The sequence below is a fragment of the Anguilla rostrata genome, chromosome 16 (genome assembly GCF_018555375.3).
Source record: "Anguilla rostrata isolate EN2019 chromosome 16, ASM1855537v3, whole genome shotgun sequence".
NCBI classification, from domain to species: domain Eukaryota; kingdom Metazoa; phylum Chordata; class Actinopteri; order Anguilliformes; family Anguillidae; genus Anguilla; species Anguilla rostrata.
The window spans coordinates 37,349,921-37,370,968 of NC_057948.1; the positions used below are offsets into that span (position 1 = coordinate 37,349,921).

Consider the following 21,048-nt stretch of genomic DNA (forward strand, 5'->3'; position numbering starts at 1 on the left):
GTATTTATGGTAGCCAACCATATTTCCAAAATACGTTTTCTCATAAGTTAGTATATCAACTTTGATTTGCAAAATGCTTTGTGTTTCATCACCAAACACAAAATATACCCTACCGATTATGCAACACAGTGTAAACGAGGTTACTAAGATACCTCCGGTGCAAAACCGCGTCAACTTTCAGTTTCGGCACGTGGTTTCTCGGGAAAAGCTTCTGTCTCTCAGGTAAAAACATTTTATGTCCGAGATTGTGATACAAAAAAGGAGATAAGGCGGAACCGGAAAAGACGGTCTGCCCATTAAGGGGTGGATGTATGTTGGCGTCACAATCGGTATAAAGTGTTCGCCTGTACACAACAGTTGTGACTTTAAATGACGGCGCGTAAGCCTTGTACAACGCGGTAGTCTACGTCCTGGAAACTGACCAACGATGCAGAGGTTTGTTTATATCTGTTTAGATAAAGGCTATTGTATGTCCAAATATCAGCGTGTACTGCTCGATTTATTGTGCAAATGTCAAACCCTTGCAGTTACTGTGCATACTATTGACATTTCAGTCAAGCACATAGGTTACGAGGTAGCTATCGGATAGATATGCTATTTTTGATCATTCCAACAAAGCATATTCCCACAACAGCGTGAATTTAACAAGTTCTGTGTTGCTCGTCTAAAAAATGTCTAGGGGAAAAAAGAAGTCGTGTCGCTGAAAGGTTTGATGTTTAAGTAGGCTAAGTAAGCCAGCTGCGCCTGTGTATAATATCCCTTACTGGGACAGCGTTTGTGAAAAAATTTTGTCGACAGTTTTTCGATGTTTCGATGACGTCATTATCTACATTGTAGTAAGTGGACTTTATGCAGGAACTGTGCAGATTATGCGATTCGCTTTTCTGAGTTTGTTTGCGTTCAGCCCATTAAAGACGATATGCAAACCTGTAGCCTAATTGTGGAGATGTGACAGGAGCCAGAATTGAACTAACTATAATTTACTTGTTTTTATTAATAATTTTTAGTTTTTATTTATAAGATTTAGGCATCGTGAAATAGGTTGCATTTTTAGAAACCAGCACCTTATAAGCGCCTGTTCTGTTGCCGCACTTTGACAGTTGTACAGACAAGCAAAGCACAGACTTTTGATCTTATCTTTCAAAGCTCTCGTCCGGACGCCGATACAGATCTATAACAATGAAGACCTCCCGTTTTTAAAGAACTATTCACTTTCTGTTTATGTGTTAGTGCACTGAACTCTCTGCTAACGCTTCTACCGCACCTCGCGCTTTAGGTTGTATCGCATAGCCTAGCCGGTATATAATGTATTTTATGAGTCCGTGGGTGGTTATCATGTATTGTGTGATGCTGTGATTGGGTCTGTGTAATATACGAAGCCGGAGTTTAATCGATAATGCTGCACAATAAGCAATTCCCATTGGGTCTGAACCAGATCTGGAACTGATCCAGCAACCTACTGGCTACAAATACCATCACCAGAACAAGTACAAGTACCCATGGTGGATGCTGACGAGGACATAGATCTCATTTGAACTCTTGGGGGTGGGGGGGGGGGTGTTCTTCAGAGGGGTTGGGTACCACTAACAGTACCACCCAATACAATATTATAATAATTGGAGGGGAGGGAGGGTGTGTCCCCCCTGGGATGTATGTCCATGGATGCTACCATATCCCTGTCCCTTGTATGCATGTCTTTTCCATGTGAACAGATGTGAACCATTTTGGTTTTTCCATCCTCCTGCTCTGCTTTTCTGCATCAGCTCCAGCAGTAAGCCGCAGTTTGGCCAATGGCTGATTGACCAGGTCTACAGCGGCCAGTACGAGGGGCTCAACTGGGTCGATGACAACAAGTTTCGAGTTCCTTGGAAGCACAACTCCAGGAGGGACATTAGCGACGAGGACAGCAAAATATTCAAGGTGGGCGGAAACAGTGGACACACGCACCAGAATTGGTTAATAATGGCAGAATTTACACATCAGTGGCGCCAACTGCTAGTTCAGGAGATGATGTGAACTTGTAGGATTAGGTAATGTGACAAGAAGGGGTAGTGGTAGAGGGGCAAGAGTAGTAACAGTATTATTATTATTATTATTATTATTATTGTAGTAGTAGTTGTTGTAGTAGTATTAGCTGCAGCAGCAGTCATTTATGTGCGACTAACACAATAAATGAAGTAAGCTTGTGGTTGTAGCAGTAGTAAATGGTGTAGATGTGTGGTAATGCATAAGGAGGCTCAAAGCAGTTGTACTGGTGCTGGTAGCGTTAGCATTTCAGCAGGCTGAGTGAGCTTGTTGATGTCGCTATGGTAACTGCTGTAGAGCAGCGCAGAAGGTGTGCGCTGGCAGTAGAGGGAGCAGCGGGAGCAGCAGTAATGGCGCTCCAGGAGTCACAGGCACTGAATTCCCCTTCCCTGTCTTTCAGGCTTGGGCTGAGGCCAGCGGGAAAATCAGAGAGAATCCGAACGACAAGGCCAAGTGGAAGACCAACTTCCGCTGCGCGCTGCACAGCCTGAAGCGGTTCTGCCTGGTGGAGGACCGGTCCAAGGACTCGGACGACCCCCACAAGGTGTACCAGGTCCTCAGCTTCGAATGTAAGCTCCCAAACCCTAACCAGAGACTGTTTCTAAGAGACCCACGTTCCATTCCTACTCCTCTTTAAAAAAGAAAGCGAGTGCAGGACAGAGCATACGCCCCGGAGAGGGGAGGAGGGGCCAGGCGGGGAAGCCTAGGAAGTAATGGGAAACTGCCTCTACTGCACATGCTGAGGGCAGAAGCACTTGCTGCCGATTGATTTCACTGTAGAAATCCAAGGTTATTTAACAACAAAAGAAAACCTCACTGGTCCATTTTTTGTGATCATAAACTTCATTATTTGCAGCATTTTGTGAAACAATGGTTGTTTTGCTCCAGAAGGTTTGGAAAAATATTTAGTAAAATGAACATATTTTATTACGTATTACGTATTTTCACAATCTGCTGTTCACATGAAACGTAACAATTGTTAATCAAGTTTAAAAATACCATCGGGGAAGTTTTATTTTTCCTCCAGAAGGCTGATATTCCCCAGTGACTTGTGTTCCCTCAGCACTCGCAGTACAGGCTGGTTCCAGGGGCTTCACCAGCTTCGGTTAGCTGAAGGCGTGCTGCCTGTCTAGTTAAACATGCACGTCCGTGAACCAGACAGGGATTTCCCCCAATGGAAACCCGTCCCACTACCCCCGAAGGGCCTCAGAAGCCATCCCTGCTGCGGGAAAGAGCACATGGGGGGAGGGGGGCGGTTCCAATCTTTTCAGACTTTTCTGACTTTTCATTGGTTGTTTTATTTTAATATATGCCACTCTATAGTCTATAACCACAACTGTGAATAAATACCAACACAGCATCACAGCGTAGAGGCCATCTTTAGAGTAATCAGGCTGGACCCCCACTAGTCCAGACTGCCCAGCCCAAGCTGCACCATCACACTTCACTGCGTTTGATTTCGTTGTTCAACAGACAATTACGAAGAGCCACCAGCAAGGGACCCGCTCATGGGCTCCAGCTGCCCCTTCATCGAAGACGCCTATGCCACAGACCGTCCCTTAGACATGCAGGTAGAGTATGTTTCTCATGCTCCAGGCGTCTGATTGGTGCTCATAGGCTTCTGACATGCTGGCACTTCTTTCCTGGTCTTTTACCCGCACAAATTTGCACAGATTTTACAAACTTTACAGGCTGGGTTTTCAGCAGCCCCCCCTGTGGGTCCGTGAAGGTACTGCAGGGGGTCCACGATTGCAGTCTCAAGCCCTCTGGTCTGCGATCGCAATCGGAACAGTTTCAGCTTAAACAATGGCAGAGGCAGTACTTTTATTTATAAACACCCTGACTCGCATATCTGGCTTTATTTATAAACACCCTGACTCACATATCTGGCTTTAGTTATAAGCACCCTGACTCGCATATCTGGCTTTAGTTATAAGCACCCTGACTCGCATATCTGGCTGGCAGGTTGAATGTCTGCGATCGTACCCTAAGGCATCAGCGTGACCCGTGTTCTCATTGCCTCTGGAAAAGACAACACTGTCCCCTTAAATGGGAAAGAGGAACCAATTCACAATAGATGATTATTTCTTTTTCTTTTTACCTCCTAGCACGAAGAGTTACTAAATCACATGGATGGCTTGACTCTCAACAACCAACAGCAAGGTATTACTCCATAACAATGCTCTGGTTATGATTTTTTAAGCATATGTTTATGTAAATGTTATTATTATATTTATATTATTATTTAATTATTTGATTATTGGAAAGTTATTTTATGGGATGCACTAAACTTTAGATATTGGATGACTTTTGGCCCACTCTTGAATATGGTATTTTTTCTACTGTATTGTGCAGAGCTGATTCACTGATCAGGTCCATGTGTCTGAATGTGAGACAGGTTGCATTGCCGTGCAGCTCCTGTAGATTCGTACATTGGCTCTCATATTGTTTTTCTTTGCCCCACCAGATAACCGTATTTGGGATGATCCTTTTGCCTGCAATATACCTGCTGTACAGAACCTCTACCCTGATCAGCCAATAGGAATGGAGCCCCAGCTAATGGGGCAGAACGGCTTGGCCGCTCCAGTGCTTCAGCCGTACAACCCAGGTAAAGAGCACTCGATTCACGGCCATGTTGTGCAGGGGGTAGAGGACCGGAGTCACGGCCATGTTGTGCAGGGGGTAGAGGACCTGAGTCACGGCCATGTTGTGCAGGGCGTAGAGGACTGGAGTCACGGCCATGTTGTGCAGGGGATAGAAGACTGGAGTCATGGTCGCATGGACCACCAAGCTAATCAGGAGTGTGTGTAGACGACTGTTTCACAAGTGCACCTGCCAATGTGGCAAGCAGTGCATTATGTTTCGCTTTTTACTGCTAATTCACAGGTAGTTTATAAGAAGGCAATTCATAATAAATTGGTATTGTTTCAATTTGCATGTAATGTTCACTATTCCTGCTGATCTCATCAATGACGTATCTTTTGAACGTAGTCGGTCAGCTTTGTGAAGAAAAAAGCATCAGCTCACGGGGCAGTATGTGTGCTTTTTGGGAACAGGGTATTCGGGTGTGGACACCCCCCTGCTGGAGATCAGCATTCACTACAGGAGCAAGGAGGTTCTGCGGACGTCGCTGTCCTGCCCGCGCGTGCAGCTGCACTACCAGGCCGAGGACCCGGGCCTGCAGGCCTATCCCGTCTGCTTCCCCGACACCCAGCTGCTGCTGGACCACAAGCAGGTGGAGTACACGCAGCGCATCCTGGCCAGCGTGCAGCGCGGGCTCCTGCTGGAGGTGCGCGGGACCGGTGTGTACGCCATCCGTCAGGACAAGTGTCACGTCTTTGCCAGCACCAGCCCCTTCCCCGAGGGGCCGCACCCCCACCCCACCAAGCTGCCCCAGAAGGAGGAGGTGGAGCTGTTCAACTTTGAGAAGTACTTAAGCGGTAAGATCACTGTCAGATCTGACCCCTGACCCCCGGTTTCACTGTCAGATCTGACCCCTGGTTTCACTGCCAGGTCTGACACGTTTTCATCTGTCTGCCACATCCCTTGATTTTTACCCTGAGTTTCTCTGTTCAGATCTGAGGGACTTCGAGAACAACAGGCAGAGGTCCCCTGGGCACACCATCTATCTGTGCTTCGGAGAGAAGTTTCCAGATGCGAAACCGCGTGAGAAGAAGCTGATCACGGTGCAGGTAGGCCCTGAACCCTGCAGCTAAAGATCTATGACACCTGTAAACTTGCAGGTAATGCACAAAGCAGTGACTTTGCCCCTAAATATGCTGTACAGTAATTAATGAAATCTTTTTTTCCTCTCCCCCATTCTCCCTCTCATCCCTTCCTTGTCCCTCATCTTTATCATCTTTTCATTCTCTCGATCACTCTGTCTTCCTCCCTCTCACTCTCACTTTCTGTTGTGGTCTCGTGGTTTGTTCTCTCTCGTTTTCTATCACTGTCTCTCCCCCTTCCTCTCTCCCCCCTCTCTCTCTCTTTCTCTCTCTTGTTTTCTGTCACTCTCTCTCCCCCCCCCTGCAGGTGGTGCCCCTGGTGTGTCGTTACCTCCTTGAGAAGGCTCAGCAAGAAGGAGCTTCCTCCCTCCACAGCGGGAGCATCAGTCTGCAGATCTCTCATAACAGCCTGTTTGACCTGATCGAGTCTCTCTGTAACATGCCCTCTGTGTAGAGCACTGGCTGCTGGACCTCCCAGTCCTCCACAGGCCTGGGCCTGTCTGAAATACATTGCACGAACGCCACTCTCCCTCTCTTTCCGTCTGTCCCTCTCTCTATCTCTCTCTCTCTCTCTCTCTCTCTCTGTCTGTCCATCTCTCTCTGTCTCTGTCCCTCTCTGTGTCTCTTTCTCTCTGTCTCTATCTGTCTCTCTGTTTCTGACTTTCTCTCTTGGTATCTCTGTCTGTCTGTCTCTCTCTCTGTCTCTCTCATATTACTGTGCAGTTTTTTCTCAGGTAAAGATCAGAATATGTGCCTATCATTTCTAAGAACAGCCAACGGTGGAAAAAATCAGAAAAAGAAATGTCTGTTTTTGAATATCATAACCGGACTCTGAAAGTGTTACCAGATTAAAGAAATATTTCGAATCAAGAATTTCTTTAAGTGTTTGGTAAAAGTTATGCACCAAAGGAGCTTGTTGTGTTTGATATGTGTGTTTGTGTTCAGAGATGACAGAGTAAGCTAGAAGGATGCGTTTCTTCACAACTTGCCTTATTGGTACAGATCTTATGGATAGGAATAGCTCAAAGGTCAAAGGCATTGCACTCCACTTTGAAACGTAACGGCATGTGGTATATGAGTGGTATATGAGTGGTATAGCACTCATTGTGTTTTCTCTTCTTGTGAAGATCAGTCCCTGGATTCTGCCCTGCGGGTTAAATTGGGAAAGTAGGCGGCTGCTCCTCACACACTGTGTGAAGGCTTTGATTCATTGTTCTTGCCAGGTCTGCTGTCTCTTTTCTAAAACTGTACTGTCAGTTCTGGAACTATTGTGATAAGTTGTCATAATGTGCAATGTGTCCCTGTATAAATGAATAAAACCTGTGTTTAACCTGTAAGATTGGAAAAAGTTTCCTTGGATCTCTGGGCACATACTGGGTCAGTGTTGCATGACTGTTTTAAACAGGGAAAGTGTTTATCCTCTGGCATCATGTCTGCTGTGGCATGTTCACGTATTGCTGGAAGAATGCCTTCCGGGCTCACAAGTGGCCACTGAGCCTCCAGTGTAAATTTGTTACATTATTTACCACTGCTAATGAATAAAACCCCACACTCACTAATTATCCTACAGTTTATTTCCAATGTGACAACTGCTCATTCTAGAGCTCTTCAACCTTACAATTGATGCTGGATATTTAAAATATTGCCTGAAGCAATCACACCAAAGTTTTTTTTTTTATAAATTTGGGAGTTATGGGACTTAAGCTACTGTCCCATAGTGAAGGGAAGTAGAAATAGATATGTAGAGTTAAATAAGCTTGCATATATACTGTACTCCCTCCGTTGACAATCTATACCTTTTTAACAGTGTATGCACAGAGAAAGTCAGGCAATTAATTCAAGCTCTCCGGGATCCTGCAGGAATGGGCAAGCCTTTTTCCAACTTGATTGGTAAAGGGGTGGGGCGTTTATGTGTTAATCCGATAGCCTGAACATAACCTGCCCTGGACCAAATTAGCCTTACTGCATAAGTTACCATGGCGATATACCCTGATTTAACAGAGTCAGCTTTTTCCATTCTTCCCTTTGTTTGATGCCCACCCATACAGATGGCACCCTAAGTAACTGCCTATATTGCCTATGCCTAGAGACAGCACTGCTTGTGCGGGCCAAGGCATTACACTTATAAGATGCTTAATTTTAAATATTATGAAGGGCTTAATTCTAAATAATCGAATTACTCGGAACATTTCAGTGACTGTAGCACCTCTGCAAATCCATGTAACTTCTGAAAACATAAATTCCATTAAGAGGAAAACGGACTTTACATAACATAGCCTACAACCTAAACACCTTCGTTTTAACCATTACTATTAATCACAGTAAATGCAGCGTTTGAGATTTTGTTTTAATGTATTTGATTTGACAATGTCTGCAATGTGTAATGCCTCCCCTCCCGTCCCCCTGTTTGCTGTTCCTGGTGGTTTTAACCTCTCAGACCTCCGGGTCTGAGGGAGCTAAGTGAAGTAGCGGGAAACTGTTCAGCACTCGAGACAACCGAGAACAGGTTCGCGAGCAGAGTATGTTAGAGGCTAATTACGGAGTTGTGTGTTACGAATAATACGGATTTTGTTTTATAGCTGTAGTCTGGGGGAAGTCCCGCTGTAGTGATATATTTTGTGTTTTCAACGCTTCTTTAAACAACTTCCGTCTGTTTGGGAATGAGGAAACGGCACGCCGACAGAAACCTAACTCTCAGCTGGCGGGGAGCGATCATCTCGCGGCTGCTGCTAGGTTTACCCACCATCCACAGGTGAGTCCGTCTGGCTTCCGTTTCAGTGGGTCTGGGGAGTTGGGGACCACCGCTTTAGTCCCCTTCCCAGCCTTTCAGTTCAGTTAAACAAGGGTTCAATACTACACCGCGGCGTTATATAGCCTATTGAACAAACATTCTGTGTGTGTTGGTTTTTTTTTTTTTTTTTTGTGGAAGCAGCGCTTGGTGACATTTCATTGCGTGGTTGAACACCCTAATATGAACCTGAATAGCCTTGTAAAGTACAGCTGGCTAATGAGTACAATGTAAGCTGTGATATCACTCTAGTTAAGGTGCCAGGCTCAGAGTTCCGGCCTGATTGCAGCACCCTAAAGATGTAGAATCTCTCCAAAACCCAACCGGCACACGTAGGCCTACAGACGGAGCTTCGTTTCCAGTCCATTTAGAAACTGCACATGCTGCTTGCTTATTCCTCTAAACTCCATGCAAAGACGAATTGGAAATGGGCTAGCCGAAATCACGTAATTGCAGCTGCCAGCTTCTTCTTGTTAGCTTTTTACGTCGGTTGGAATCCAGTATTGTTGCATTACCGCCACCTATTGTGTGTCTCTGAACATTTATTTAAGTCCTTTCCCATAGTCCAATTTTCTTTATGAAATTAAACATGATCCTTCTTCCCGTGCTGTTCTCTACTGCCTTAAGTATCTTCTTAAAAGTCATATCCTCTATCCCCACCTCTCTCAGCTCCTCCATCATACTCCCCCTTTCCCTTTGGTACCTACTACAATTGATTATAGCATGTTCCACAATCTCCTCTACCTGGCAGTAATCACACACACCTGTAGGGTGCTTCCCAACAACTAAATGTAATGTTTTATTTAATGCACTATATCCCAGTCTTAACCTTGTAATGATGACCTCCTCTCTCTTGTTTCTAATAATGCTTCTTCTTTTTGCATCAACTTGATTCTGAATTTGGTATAGATGCCTACCTATCACGTCTCTATCCCACCACTGCTGCCATTTCTGTATCCCTTTCTTCCACATTACACCTTTTGCTTCTGCTTTACTTATTTGAATTGCTACCTGTGTCTCCTCATTTGCTAAAGCCTCCTTGGCCAATATATCCACAGCTTCATTTCCCTCAGCTGCCAGCTGACAGATTCCACTCAATTTGAGCAGTTTTCTACGGTCTTGCCGCTACGTCATACGCGCATGCAAATGAGCGCCCCTCGAGATACGCGAGAACTGGAGAAAACTTCCGCTTTCCGGTTCCAATGGGAGATTCCAATCAAAAGATTTGGTTCTCCACAGCAAAAAACAGTTATTGGTTGGAAATCAGTTTAAATTTGTTGAAATCAGTGAGTCACTGATAGCGTGTCATTTTTGTTCTATATTCACCTTTCAATAGTTTTATCTGTGACCCCCTATTCCCCCATATAAATGAATGTTTGCATATTTACAATAGAATGTGCATGTCGGTGAATTTTTAAATTTTTTTATTTAACCATTATTTAACCAGGAAAACCCCATTGAGATTGAAATCTATTTTGCAAGGGGGACCTGACATGAAACACAAAGTTACCCAACAGGACTTGCACCTAACAAAATGTACTAATATCAAATGTGGAATGAGACAGAGGTGTAACAATAATTAAAAGTAGAGAAGAGGTTAAAAGAGGTTAAAAGCAGGAGCATACTTCGGTCACAGAGTCATACATTGCATGTTTAAAGTCCACAATTGAAATTAATTTGTCAAGTTTAAAATTCTTTTGCAGATTGTTCCAGCTGTAAGGTGCAAAATATCTGAAACCCATCTTCCCTAATTCAGTATTGGGACGAGGGACTTTAAGGAGTATCAGGTCCCTAGAGCGGAGGTGATAACTGTGAATTTCTAATTAGCAGACAGCTGAGGTAGGAAGGGAGTAGAGCAATTATTGCTTTGTAGATGAATATGTACCAGTGGGTCAATCTGTGCAGATGTAAAGGAGTAAACCCAGACCATTCATATAGGAGACAATGATGGGTTAAAAATTTTGCACCTGTAATGAAACGTAAAGCGTTGTGGTAAACCATATCCAAGGCATGTAAAGCAGAAGAGGAAGCATGCATATAAAGTATGTCTCCATAATCTAAAACAGGTTAAAAAAATAGCTGTGATGAGTCTCCTCTTAACTTTGTGACTAAAACAAGATGACAGATATTGGGACCTGTCAGAATCTGACGGTAGCTGGCTTCATTATTGTGAGCTGTGAGAACTGAGTTCCGATTGGTCAGAGGTGCTCATGGTTCCGCCTCCTGTTTTCAGCTCAACATGCAGGGCATTCACAGACCTCAGTGGCCTTCAGGGGGAGACGACTGCAAGACAAATGAGTTGTAATGATTACAGCGCGATAGCCCAGTGAAAATCTCACTGCTCCTGTGCTTTCAGGGACTGTTTGTGTGTGGCCCTGTCTGCTCGATGGCGGGTAAAACCTTCCGGAACTCACTATCTAAGTCAGTGGTTTCCAAACGTTCTGAGCACCATACCAACTTAATGTGCAAATATCTTTCTGTGATCCACTTAAAATGTGGCCAAACATAGACACCTGTGGAGAAATATTACAGTAAAACATTGCACATGTATATGTCAGAACACTGATTTTGCACTGTAACTAGTGTTGCACAAGCAGAAAGTATATTTGATTTGACTTGTGTAGACATCATTGTAAAGTTGGTAAGTTACAAGATCATTTTTTATCTCCCAAGCATACCTCATCCCCCCTGAATCTCAACAGTTTGGAGACCACTATAGGAACTCACCATGCACGATCATGTGATCTGTAGTGATGTTCTGATTGGTGACAAGCTGTGCGCTGTCAGTTTTTGGATCATTTGGGACTGTGAACAATAAATGCAAATGTATTACATAACCACTACAAAAAGCAAAAATAGTTGTAATAATACTAATAATAATTATTATTTTAATACCTTTTGGGAAAAGTAATTCAGTTCGGCAGGTATGGCCATTATTGCACACTAGTTTTTCTTCCTTCACGCTGGATAAAATGGAAAAATCAACAATATTACAGGAAAGACCTAATTTTCTTCAATCAATGAATAAAGCAATTCTTTGCAGTGCTATTCCAAGCTCTAGATATTTAAGGTTAGTAAAAGATTTTCTTCGGTTACAGGACAATTTGGCAGTGCAGCGTTTTTGTTGTGACTCAGCCCGTGGAAAATGATAAAGTTAGCTCAAAGTGTACATTTTCAGTGTATTACATTTCAGCCTGAATACAATTTTAAAAAATTAGTTTTGCTGGGCCAGTTGTCTGGCAGCAAGCTGTAAAGCGATGGTTCCCAAGCAGTGGAGAAGTTGAGGTGGGTAGTGAGATGGCACATGTTATGTTTAGGCCTGAAGCAGTTCCCATTTAAATATCTCAGTCAAATTAAACACCACCTGCTACTTACAGATCGTACAGCGTACATGCTTCTGTTAACACCTTAAAAAAATACTATCTCTACATTTCAATGTATATATAGCTGCCCTTTAATATGGAGCAGGCCACATAAAATGTCTTCACTTATTAAGGGGGTTGTGGGTGCAGAATGTTTGGGGACCACTGCCCTAAAAGGAAATTTCACTGTTAAATCAGATTTTAATATAGAGCTGAGCTGTCTACTGATTGTATGCTGCAAAAAAAGGCAATTGCATTAAACAATCTTGCAGATATCCATCCCCCATCATGGAAGAATCTGCCCGATTGACACCGTGTGCAGCCCAGGGAAATCCTTCCCTCTCTGTGCAGTGGCGAATCAAAAGAAGCGCATTTAGATTAGTGTTTCAGGTGCATGCAGTTAGGCTGGAAGGATAGGGTCCCCAGTAAGTCACTGCTAAATGCCGAAAAGGAACTCAAGAGACAAGAACAGGAAAAGTATGAAGAAAAGTAAGAATTAAAGCACACTCCACAGCAGTGGAGGGCATAAATAATGGACGGTAGTACTGAAGTCAGGGTACGTACACCTTGTAGATGTCCAGCCCGCCCAGATTGCGAATGTCACTCCACTGGAAGTCGTGGAGGCAGCCCTGCTGTCTGCAGGGACTGCAGGTGATCTGGAACAGGCCGGGCCACTGTTCCGCCAGCTCCGACAGCTTCCACATCACGGCCAGGATCAGGTCCCACGAGCGTCTGAAATCCGCTGCGGGGGGGGAGGGTTTCTTTGGTTACTCAGACCCGAAAATCCGGGTCTAGGCTTGGCCCGAGGTCAGTTCAGTCAGTGCCCACAGAATGTTATTTAACTTGTTGGTACAAATCCTTAGTGGCCATGACGCTGGTGAAGAAGATGTTCCTTTCAAGGTTCAGTGGTCATTTACTGACTGTCTCTGTATTGTCTCCCTTTTTAGTACAACCTTGCTTGATTGCCACTTAATTTATCCAGTAGGTGACCGAATAAGCTTTCTAAGGATGTATAACATGTCTAATATTACTTTGGGAATAGCATTTTATAGCTCAGCATAACTGGAAGTTTTGCCTCATTATAGCTGCATTATGCATTCACTCTGTGGTAGCAGTAAAAGACACTGCACCCGGCAAAACGTTATTGATGGGTTTCGTAATTTCTTGGAAAATATTATTCTTGAGAACTTCTGAGCACGACTAAGACATATGTTTCCTGATAGACTTAGCATTGATTTTCTGTCTCTGTCTACTAAACACAGGTAATATTTCTTCATCGATATGTAAGTGTTACTGCTCAAAATATTTCAGTTATATACGATATTCTTTAAACTGATCGACTTAATCAAATTAATTTCTTATTTTTTGCCTAGACAATTGCATTTGTGGCACTTTATTTCTTCCTAAGATATTAATACACTACCCTGTAAGCGACTCCCTGATTTCTACCAATCGTATTTTGTTGTGAAGAACAATACGTTTTGATTGGTTCAAGCCGGTCACTGACTGACGGCTCATTTTAGCTTCACCCATTATATGACATATGGCTTCACTGTCACTAGAAGCTTCTGATTGTAAAACTTTTCACACTGAACATAATTCAGTTATTTCACATATTCTGTAGGATAAGGACAATATACAGAATACACTTTTGTATGATCTCACACACATTTACACACACACAATCTCACGCACACATAGTCACAGACACATACACACACAGTCTCACGCTCACACATACTCAGACTCACACACACAAACACACACACACACACACACACACAGTCTCACACACACACACACACACACAGTCTCACGCACACATACACACACAGACACACACAGTCTCACACACACACACACACATACACACAGTCTCACGCGCACACACACACATACACACACAGTCTCACACACACACACACACATACACACACAGTCTCTCACACACACACACCACACACACACACAGTCTCACGCACACACACACACATACACACACAGTCTCACACACACACACACATACACACACAGTCTCACACACACACACACACACACACACACACACACACACACACACACACAGTCTCACGCACACACACACACACACACACACACCACACGCGCACACACACCACACACACACACACAGTCTCACACACACACACACACACACAGTCGCACGCACACACACACACACACACACAGTCTCACACACACACACACACACACACAGTCTCACACACACACACACACTTCTCACCGCTCGCTGCAGGCCTTCTGCAGCGTATTTGTATGTACTGGTCCTCCCCCTCAGAGCCCTGCCTCAGCAGCACCAGAGTGCTACTGTAGCCCAGCAAAAAGCAGTCTCTGCCCACCCAGTAGGTGGAATACAGGGAGCAGGCCCGAACGATGAGCCTGCCAAGAGAAGCACATTCAGAAGCACAGCCAGCTGAGCAGCACAGGGATAATGGAGGAAGGGACACATTCAGAAGCACAGCCAGCTGTGCAGCACAGTGGTTAGGGAACTGGGCTTGCAACAGAGTGGCTGCAGGTTTGATTTTTAGGGGTTGGAGTGCTTAATTCCCAAAAATTTGATTTCCTAGTGATCCAAAGATGAGCGTCCTGCTGAAGTGAGAACTTAAATAAGTACTGGTGTAGTGCCTTCTCACCTGGAGAGTACCCCAAAGTGCTTCCCATTAAAAAAATTCTAAAAGAAAGTAAAAATGATCAAAAGTGAAGATGAGTCAATCAAGTAAAAGAAGTAGTGAAAACAGAAACGAGTACCTGTGGAAGACGCCGTAGGGGATTTCGGGTAGGAAATAGACAGTAACTCTGAGGTCCTCCATGTTGTCCTCTCCCCACATGTTGCTCACAACGCCGGCATCCTTCAGGTAACTGGGGAACAGGTAGGCGGTGTCCCGGTTAACCAGCGTAGGTACCGAGGGCCGGCTGGGACTCCACTCCCTACCTGGGTCAAACTCCTGGGCGTTGGGGTTGAGGGGACTGGCAAGTGTGGTGGGAAGGCAGATGTCGAAATGCCTGAGCAAGCACACCAGTTCTCCCTCTTTATTGGTGGAGCCTGCTAGTGCACGCATGATGCTCTTGTCTTTTGCCACGTCCAGCTGCGCGAGGGACCTGTGGGCCAGGGCTGCGATGGCGCTGTTGTGCAGGGTGGCCTTGCCCTTTAGATTGCTCACCCAGGCACCCCTCTGCCTCCCCAGGCTGTTTACCTTCTGCAGGATGTTGTGGGGAATCTCCTCCAAACACCTGACCAGGTCGTGTCTGACCACCGTCTGTCAGAACAGAGAGATGGGAGGAAAAGTTTGTGAAAAGTTGAGTGTAAAGATTTAAGATGCAGACACTGTATAGCTATATGGTTATCATGTGCTGCAAGTGGTTAAAAATGGCATGCTTGGCTGAGTGTACTGTGTCCCAAGGACGGTAATGCAGCCAGCCTACCTGTGGCTGTTTCTGAACAAACCCTCACCTTGAACAGTGTGATGAGGAAGGATGGTTTGGTGAAGACCTTGACCCTCAGGGCCTCAATTTCCTCGTACCACACGATGATCCCGATCCGATGGAGGTAACGCAGTATGCTGTGCCAGTCCTCTGTGTCCAGATCCTTGACGAGAGTGTGTTTCTTAAGTTCATTAATGTCCACAATTCCTGTGCATGTCAGAGTGTTAAGTTAGTTTTCCACAAAATGGATTTGAGCCCATCCTTACTGTTCCTTAAGCTTTCATGATATACAGAACTCTGTGAATGCCCAGAGCACAGTTAACACTTTGCAGAGCAGGTTTTTTGGAATGTTTTTTCAAAATTCAAAGTCAGTGTTCTAGAACTCAACTGCTCTCAGTCATCAGTAGTGATTGTGACATCAGCATTAGAATGCTCAGTTAAGAACATTCGAATCACATATTTGTGACCTCACACCTTAAAATCTCCAAACGTACCATGCTCTGGAGTGTTTTTATTTCTTTTGAGGTCTCGTACGGAAGACTCTGCCGCTTGGTAGCTCTGTGGCAATGTTCTCTCTAAGTTGGGAAACAGGTCCTTGTTGTAAATGTGTTTCAGGATGTGTTCCTGCAGCTTCTCAATCTCTGCAGGTTTGGTGCAGTCCATGAGCATCACGTCAAGCACCTGTTAGCAAAGCAAGAACATTGCATGAATGAAGGTCGTGCAATGTGGTTATTAAAACATATATGTACACCGATCAGCCACAACATTAAAACCATCTGCATTTTTCTGATACTACAAGCATTGTTTCTCCTGAATATTTTTTCCATTGAGTTCAACAGGAAAATTAATCAGGAGAAACAATGCTTGTAGTATCTACTGCATATCTGGCAGCAGCATGGAGGTTTGAGGCTCATTTGATACCACGGACCCTTGATGACTTAAAGCCATTTAGCCAACAAGTGTGTACTGTATCAGCATTATTTACAGTTGAATCTAGTCCCACCCCCCATTTACCATAGAGATCCATTCAAATGCAAAGAGTTTTTGTATCGCTTGTAGGACAACCTGACAATAAGATATCCAGACTCTGATGATGTTGATAGGTCACAGACATCAGGAAGTCATGGCATGCAAAGGATATGCAACCAAATACAAAACATGACTCTTTTATTTGACATTATGTTAATTTGTCTAAAACACTGAAATGGGGGACTACGTATGAAAAGTGCTGTAATTACTACATGGGGAAACCAAAATGTAGCTTATAAGAATACCCTTTAATAAAAGCTTTGAGTCTGCGCTTTGACCAACTGTGAATTGTTTGATTACAGACAGAAAATAAAATATGAAATCAGAAAAAAACAGAAAAATGCAAGTGGTTTTAATGTTGTGACTGATCGGTGTGTGTGTGTGTATATATATATATATATATATATATATATATATATATATATATATATAATACAAATGCATTGTTATTGCATAATACACAGTTAATAAAAGAAAAAAAGATGACACGGTAACTAGGCTATACCCTATATAAGTATATTTCAAAGCAAGATAGGTTTAAATGAATATTTTCTAATAGTGGAAAGCTAAATTATTAGTTATTTTCTGATATTCCATTTTATTTGAATATATTGCAGCATGTTACATCTGTTTCAGGGACAGGCACATGACTACTGTACACACTCATAGTGGTCCACCGCAGGTCAGTGAACACCTGTCTCATCTGGGGCGGAACACCTGTCTCATCTGGGGCGGAAATAGATGGATGTAGTTATACAGTTAACAGCGGAGTGATTTTGCGGGCGTACCGTGAGGTTGTAAGTGGTCAGCTGATAGAGTCTGTTCAGCTGCTTGGTGAATGGGGTGGGGTCATCTTTGTCCTTGATGTTCGATATCCGTTGCTCAAGTTTGGACCTCCTGTCCTCCAGCATGGCCTTGGCTTTCCTGTTTATGTCCTCTTCCTTGAGGTGGGCGTCGGGGCACTGGTCTGCGTGAGTGCCCACGGGCAGCACCACGGAGCACGGAGCCCTCATCATCATGTTATTGATCCAGAAGCTCACGTTGTCTTTGAAAGACTGGGGCTCCGAGATGCTGTAACTACAAGATCAGAGGACAAAGCACCTGTGAGGCTGGACAGCGATCAAAGCGCAGACTGGCCGCTGAGTGGCGAGTTTGTCCTGAACAGCACTGTGACACCGGTGGTATGTGGCAAGCCAGTGCAGTGTGGTGCTTTTCAGAAATAAGTATTCCATCATATTTAAATCAACAGTTTTTCATTGACAATAGTGCTATTTCAACAGGATTTTTTAGGTAGTCACAGTTCAGATCTGGCCGGAAGACACTTTCTGAGGGTAAAAAGACAGATGTTTCTACTGTCCAAGTTCATTTAAATCTAATACAATTCCATTTCCTGAAACACCGGAAATGAAATGGAATTTACCCACCCGCCCCCCAGCCCCCGAAAATGAGCCGATGGTTCACCTGGCCAGGTTGATGGCGAGGATGACGAAGGCGTGTGGAGTGATGAAGACGTGGTGGGTGAGGTAGTATTCCTCCTGCCCGGCAAAGTCCCAGAAGAGCATCTGAACGCCCTGCTTTTTCACCTCGCATATGTCGATGCCCACGGTGCGGTCGGTCACGCCCACCTCCACGGCATGCCCCGCCCTCAGGCTGCGGCAGAGGGTGGACTTCCCCGCCATGGAGGAGCCCAGGAACATGACCTTCACCCTGGGGGCGGGCTGAGTCTGGCCGCCCGCCCCCATCTGGCTGAAATAGCTCCGCACCTCCTTCAGGCCGCCGGCACACACCTCCTCGGGAGGCCTCCTCAGGGGGTTCCCCGCCGCCCGGAAGTCGGCCAGGCCCGTGTTGAGGAAGAGCTCGGCGGGAAGCTCCACCAGACGGTTGTTGTCCACGTAGAGCTCCCTCAGCTTTGGGAGGCCCAGCGCCCCCTGCAGGTCCCGCAGCCGGTTGCTGGAGAGGTTGAGGAACTCCAGACGCACACACTTCTGCAGGTCGGAGGGCAGCTCGGACAGGAGGTTGCTGCTCAGGTTGAGACGCCGCAGTTTACCCAACATGGCAAACACCCCGTTGGGTATGCATTCCACACTGTTCTGATTCAGGTACAGCACCTCCAGGCAGCCCAGCTCTTTGATCTCCAGGGGGAACTCGGAGAGCTTGTTCCAGGACAGAAACAGTTCCTTCAGGTTTTCCAGCTGGGAGATTAGAGAGACCTGCTTCAGCTGATTCACCTGGAGATCCAGGCTCTCCACCTGCTTCGCTCGGGCAAACAGCTCCGGAGGTAGATCTGTCAGCTTCCTTTTGGAAAAATCCTGTTTTTTTGCCTGCTGGACCCCTGGGTTGTGATCAAATGGTACAATCAGACTGAGCAACACGTTCTCTGTGAAGGCTAGGCTTCCGCTGCGAGTGGCCTCAATGCTTAGACCCCACATATGATCTTTACAGCCGAAAGGAAACCAACAAATGTGCACACAAACACAGGAGAACAGATATCAGTCCTGGGGGATATTTCACAAAGCAGGTTTAGCTGGATAAGACCTGAGTAAAACCCAACCATGTCCAACCATGTTCCAGATTTGGGAGTTTTACTCAGTGCAGTTATCACACTAATGCTGGCCTTACACTGGCAATATCTTAAGTGATTTAACAGTCTTAGAAATCGTAGTAAAATCTTGCCAGTCCTACCTCAGTGGGTGTGCATACCCCTCACACCCCAGGGTTAGTGCGAGATTGTATTAAGTCTGTGAAGGCCTTTTTCTCAGCTTTACCGTTCTGACAAAATTAAATGTGTTTAATAATTATCATAAGTCTTTTGTCTTGATTTATAATCCTACCTACATTATGAAACTGCAATCCTCCTGCCAGCAGCCAATAGGAGCGCTGTCTTTGTATGACATCAGCACACCGGAGGAGGGCTACGATAAAAAATCTGCTAAAGAAACCTGTTGGAGTCTTACAATGCATGAAGCTGCATGATTCCCAGTCTTTGCAAAATTTAGGATGTGTGGCACTTTTAGGATTAAAAACCCATGATTTAGGACAGATTTGTGGTTAAGAGAGTGTGTCAGACTTTAGTTGTGTAGAAGTCATCTAGTGTAAGGTCAGCATAACTCTGTAATCCTGCAAACAGGGTCCTGGGTAAGAACCTAATTTTTATATAAACTTGAAATACTTTGAACACTAAATTATAGATCCCTGCAGATTGCTGACAATTTACTAAACAATTTATATTCCTGCTGATATTCCGTATAAAATTACCATTTTAAAAATGACTGTATGTTGCAGTTGATGGTTAGCAGAAAAAGTTAGCAGAACCCACTAGGAGTGCTTTTGAATTTTTGCAGACTCTAAAGAGTATTTAATATATATTTAATATTTAATAGCAACACTGGCTCTGTGAGGACATACAGCCTCGGTATGTGCTAGACAGCCCCAATCAAACATTTGCCTGAATGCTTCACTTTAAAATATTACATTTATCGACTGAACAGCTGATGAAATTCAGGTTTATATTTATATTGTATATGGAATATACAATATATTAGATATTGAAGACAATATGGGAGATATTCAAAGATATTGTTTGAACAGGTAGGTTTTGAGTCAGAAAGAGAATATCATATTTTTTTTGTACATCACATACAAAAGTTTCAGAGCATGATTTCACATGATTGCTTTTGTATATGATAAAGTAATGTGTTGATCATTTGGGTCCTTTAAGTGGAATATGCTTTAAAAAAAATCTAAATTGAAACATAATGTGGAGGATAAGGGAAAGTTAATTATTGTAAAAGACTGCAAAGTGAAACTGAAAATAGTATTGTGTCTGAAGAACCAGATTTAAGGTTTCAGTGAAGGAAATAGAAAGTAGGAAAGTTTGTCCATGTAGCATTTACCAGTCTACATTTAGTATCAAAAAAAAAAAAACACATTTTTTGTTTTATGCATGGTAAAATCTGACACAGGTAAATGGCATGTTTTTCATTTAATCATCCATTCATTTCATTGTAAAATTTACCAGATGAGTACCTTGTGACAGTTCCAATAGCATACATTTATTATAATTAAGTGGTATGCTACACATTTAGCATAAAATACTAACAGCCTGATATTTATGAAGCCAGAAATAAACTAAGAGGCCTAAGAATAAACAAATCCCATTTCCTTTAGAGCCAAGCATGGTGCAACAGAAAGACACCTTAATTCAAGGCTCTCAAATGCAGAACACAGGTTGAAGAGTCAATTTTACAGGTTGTGGGGTTTAGTTACCCTTGGCTGTAATATCGGTACCCAGGTTATTTTTAAAGGGAAGTGCCGTACCTACCCTCGTACTCTGCCATCTCGCTCTTCCAGCACGCGTGCACCTGTTCTCACAGTACCCGCCATCCACTGCCGTCGCTCAGCCTGGGAGGCATTTTATGTAGATGGGTGGGGCTAGGTGCTACTCAAAATAGTTTCACTTTTAAGGTAGTGTTTGATCTGAAGTGCGATGGCCGCCGCCACTGCCTAGTCTCGATAAATGCGTCAGGCTTCAGATATGACACAGACCTGAGGAAATGTCAGCGAACTCAACGCCACGTTTAAGCAGTAAATCCTGGCCCGGACACGACGGTATCTCTGTGCGCCAGGCAACCGCACATCACAGGGGAAGACAAGAGAA

At 44.3% G+C, this 21,048-nt stretch overlaps 2 protein-coding genes across 2 annotated transcripts; one reads left to right on the plus strand and one right to left on the minus strand.

Moving 5' to 3' along the window:
• The first annotated feature begins 277 nt into the window (after positions 1 to 277).
• On the plus strand, positions 278 to 7,087 carry irf7 (interferon regulatory factor 7). The gene is made up of 9 exons (XM_064313620.1): positions 278 to 435; positions 1,764 to 1,920; positions 2,426 to 2,594; positions 3,499 to 3,596; positions 4,134 to 4,188; positions 4,493 to 4,633; positions 5,082 to 5,465; positions 5,602 to 5,717; positions 6,058 to 7,087. The coding sequence occupies exons 1-9, from the start codon at positions 428 to 430 to the stop codon at positions 6,202 to 6,204; spliced, it is 1,275 nt and encodes a 424-aa protein (XP_064169690.1). The 5' UTR covers positions 278 to 427; the 3' UTR covers positions 6,205 to 7,087.
• Positions 7,088 to 9,945: 2,858 nt separating this feature from the next.
• Positions 9,946 to 21,027, minus strand: LOC135242517 (malignant fibrous histiocytoma-amplified sequence 1 homolog). Its single transcript, XM_064313619.1, has 11 exons — positions 20,713 to 21,027; positions 17,853 to 18,723; positions 17,180 to 17,468; positions 15,857 to 16,043; positions 15,391 to 15,569; positions 14,688 to 15,196; positions 14,164 to 14,318; positions 12,465 to 12,642; positions 11,434 to 11,501; positions 11,266 to 11,343; positions 9,946 to 10,821 (listed from the first exon to the last, which is right to left on the minus strand). The coding sequence occupies exons 1-11, from the start codon at positions 20,726 to 20,728 to the stop codon at positions 10,808 to 10,810; spliced, it is 2,544 nt and encodes an 847-aa protein (XP_064169689.1). The 5' UTR covers positions 20,729 to 21,027; the 3' UTR covers positions 9,946 to 10,807.
• Positions 21,028 to 21,048: the final 21 nt, after the last annotated feature.

Coding starts and splice junctions, on each gene's coding strand:
- irf7 (XM_064313620.1), top strand. Junction 2,595..3,498: donor CCAGGTCCTCAGCTTCGAAT/GTAAGCTCCCAA, acceptor GTTGTTCAACAG/ACAATTACGAAGAGCCACCA. Junction 4,189..4,492: donor TCTCAACAACCAACAGCAAG/GTATTACTCCAT, acceptor TTGCCCCACCAG/ATAACCGTATTTGGGATGAT.
- LOC135242517 (XM_064313619.1), bottom strand. Junction 17,469..17,852: donor CTCGCCATCAACCTGGCCAG/GTGAACCATCGG, acceptor CTGATCTTGTAG/TTACAGCATCTCGGAGCCCC. Junction 12,643..14,163: donor CAGAAGGCCTGCAGCGAGCG/GTGAGAAGTGTG, acceptor CCCCCCCCGCAG/CGGATTTCAGACGCTCGTGG.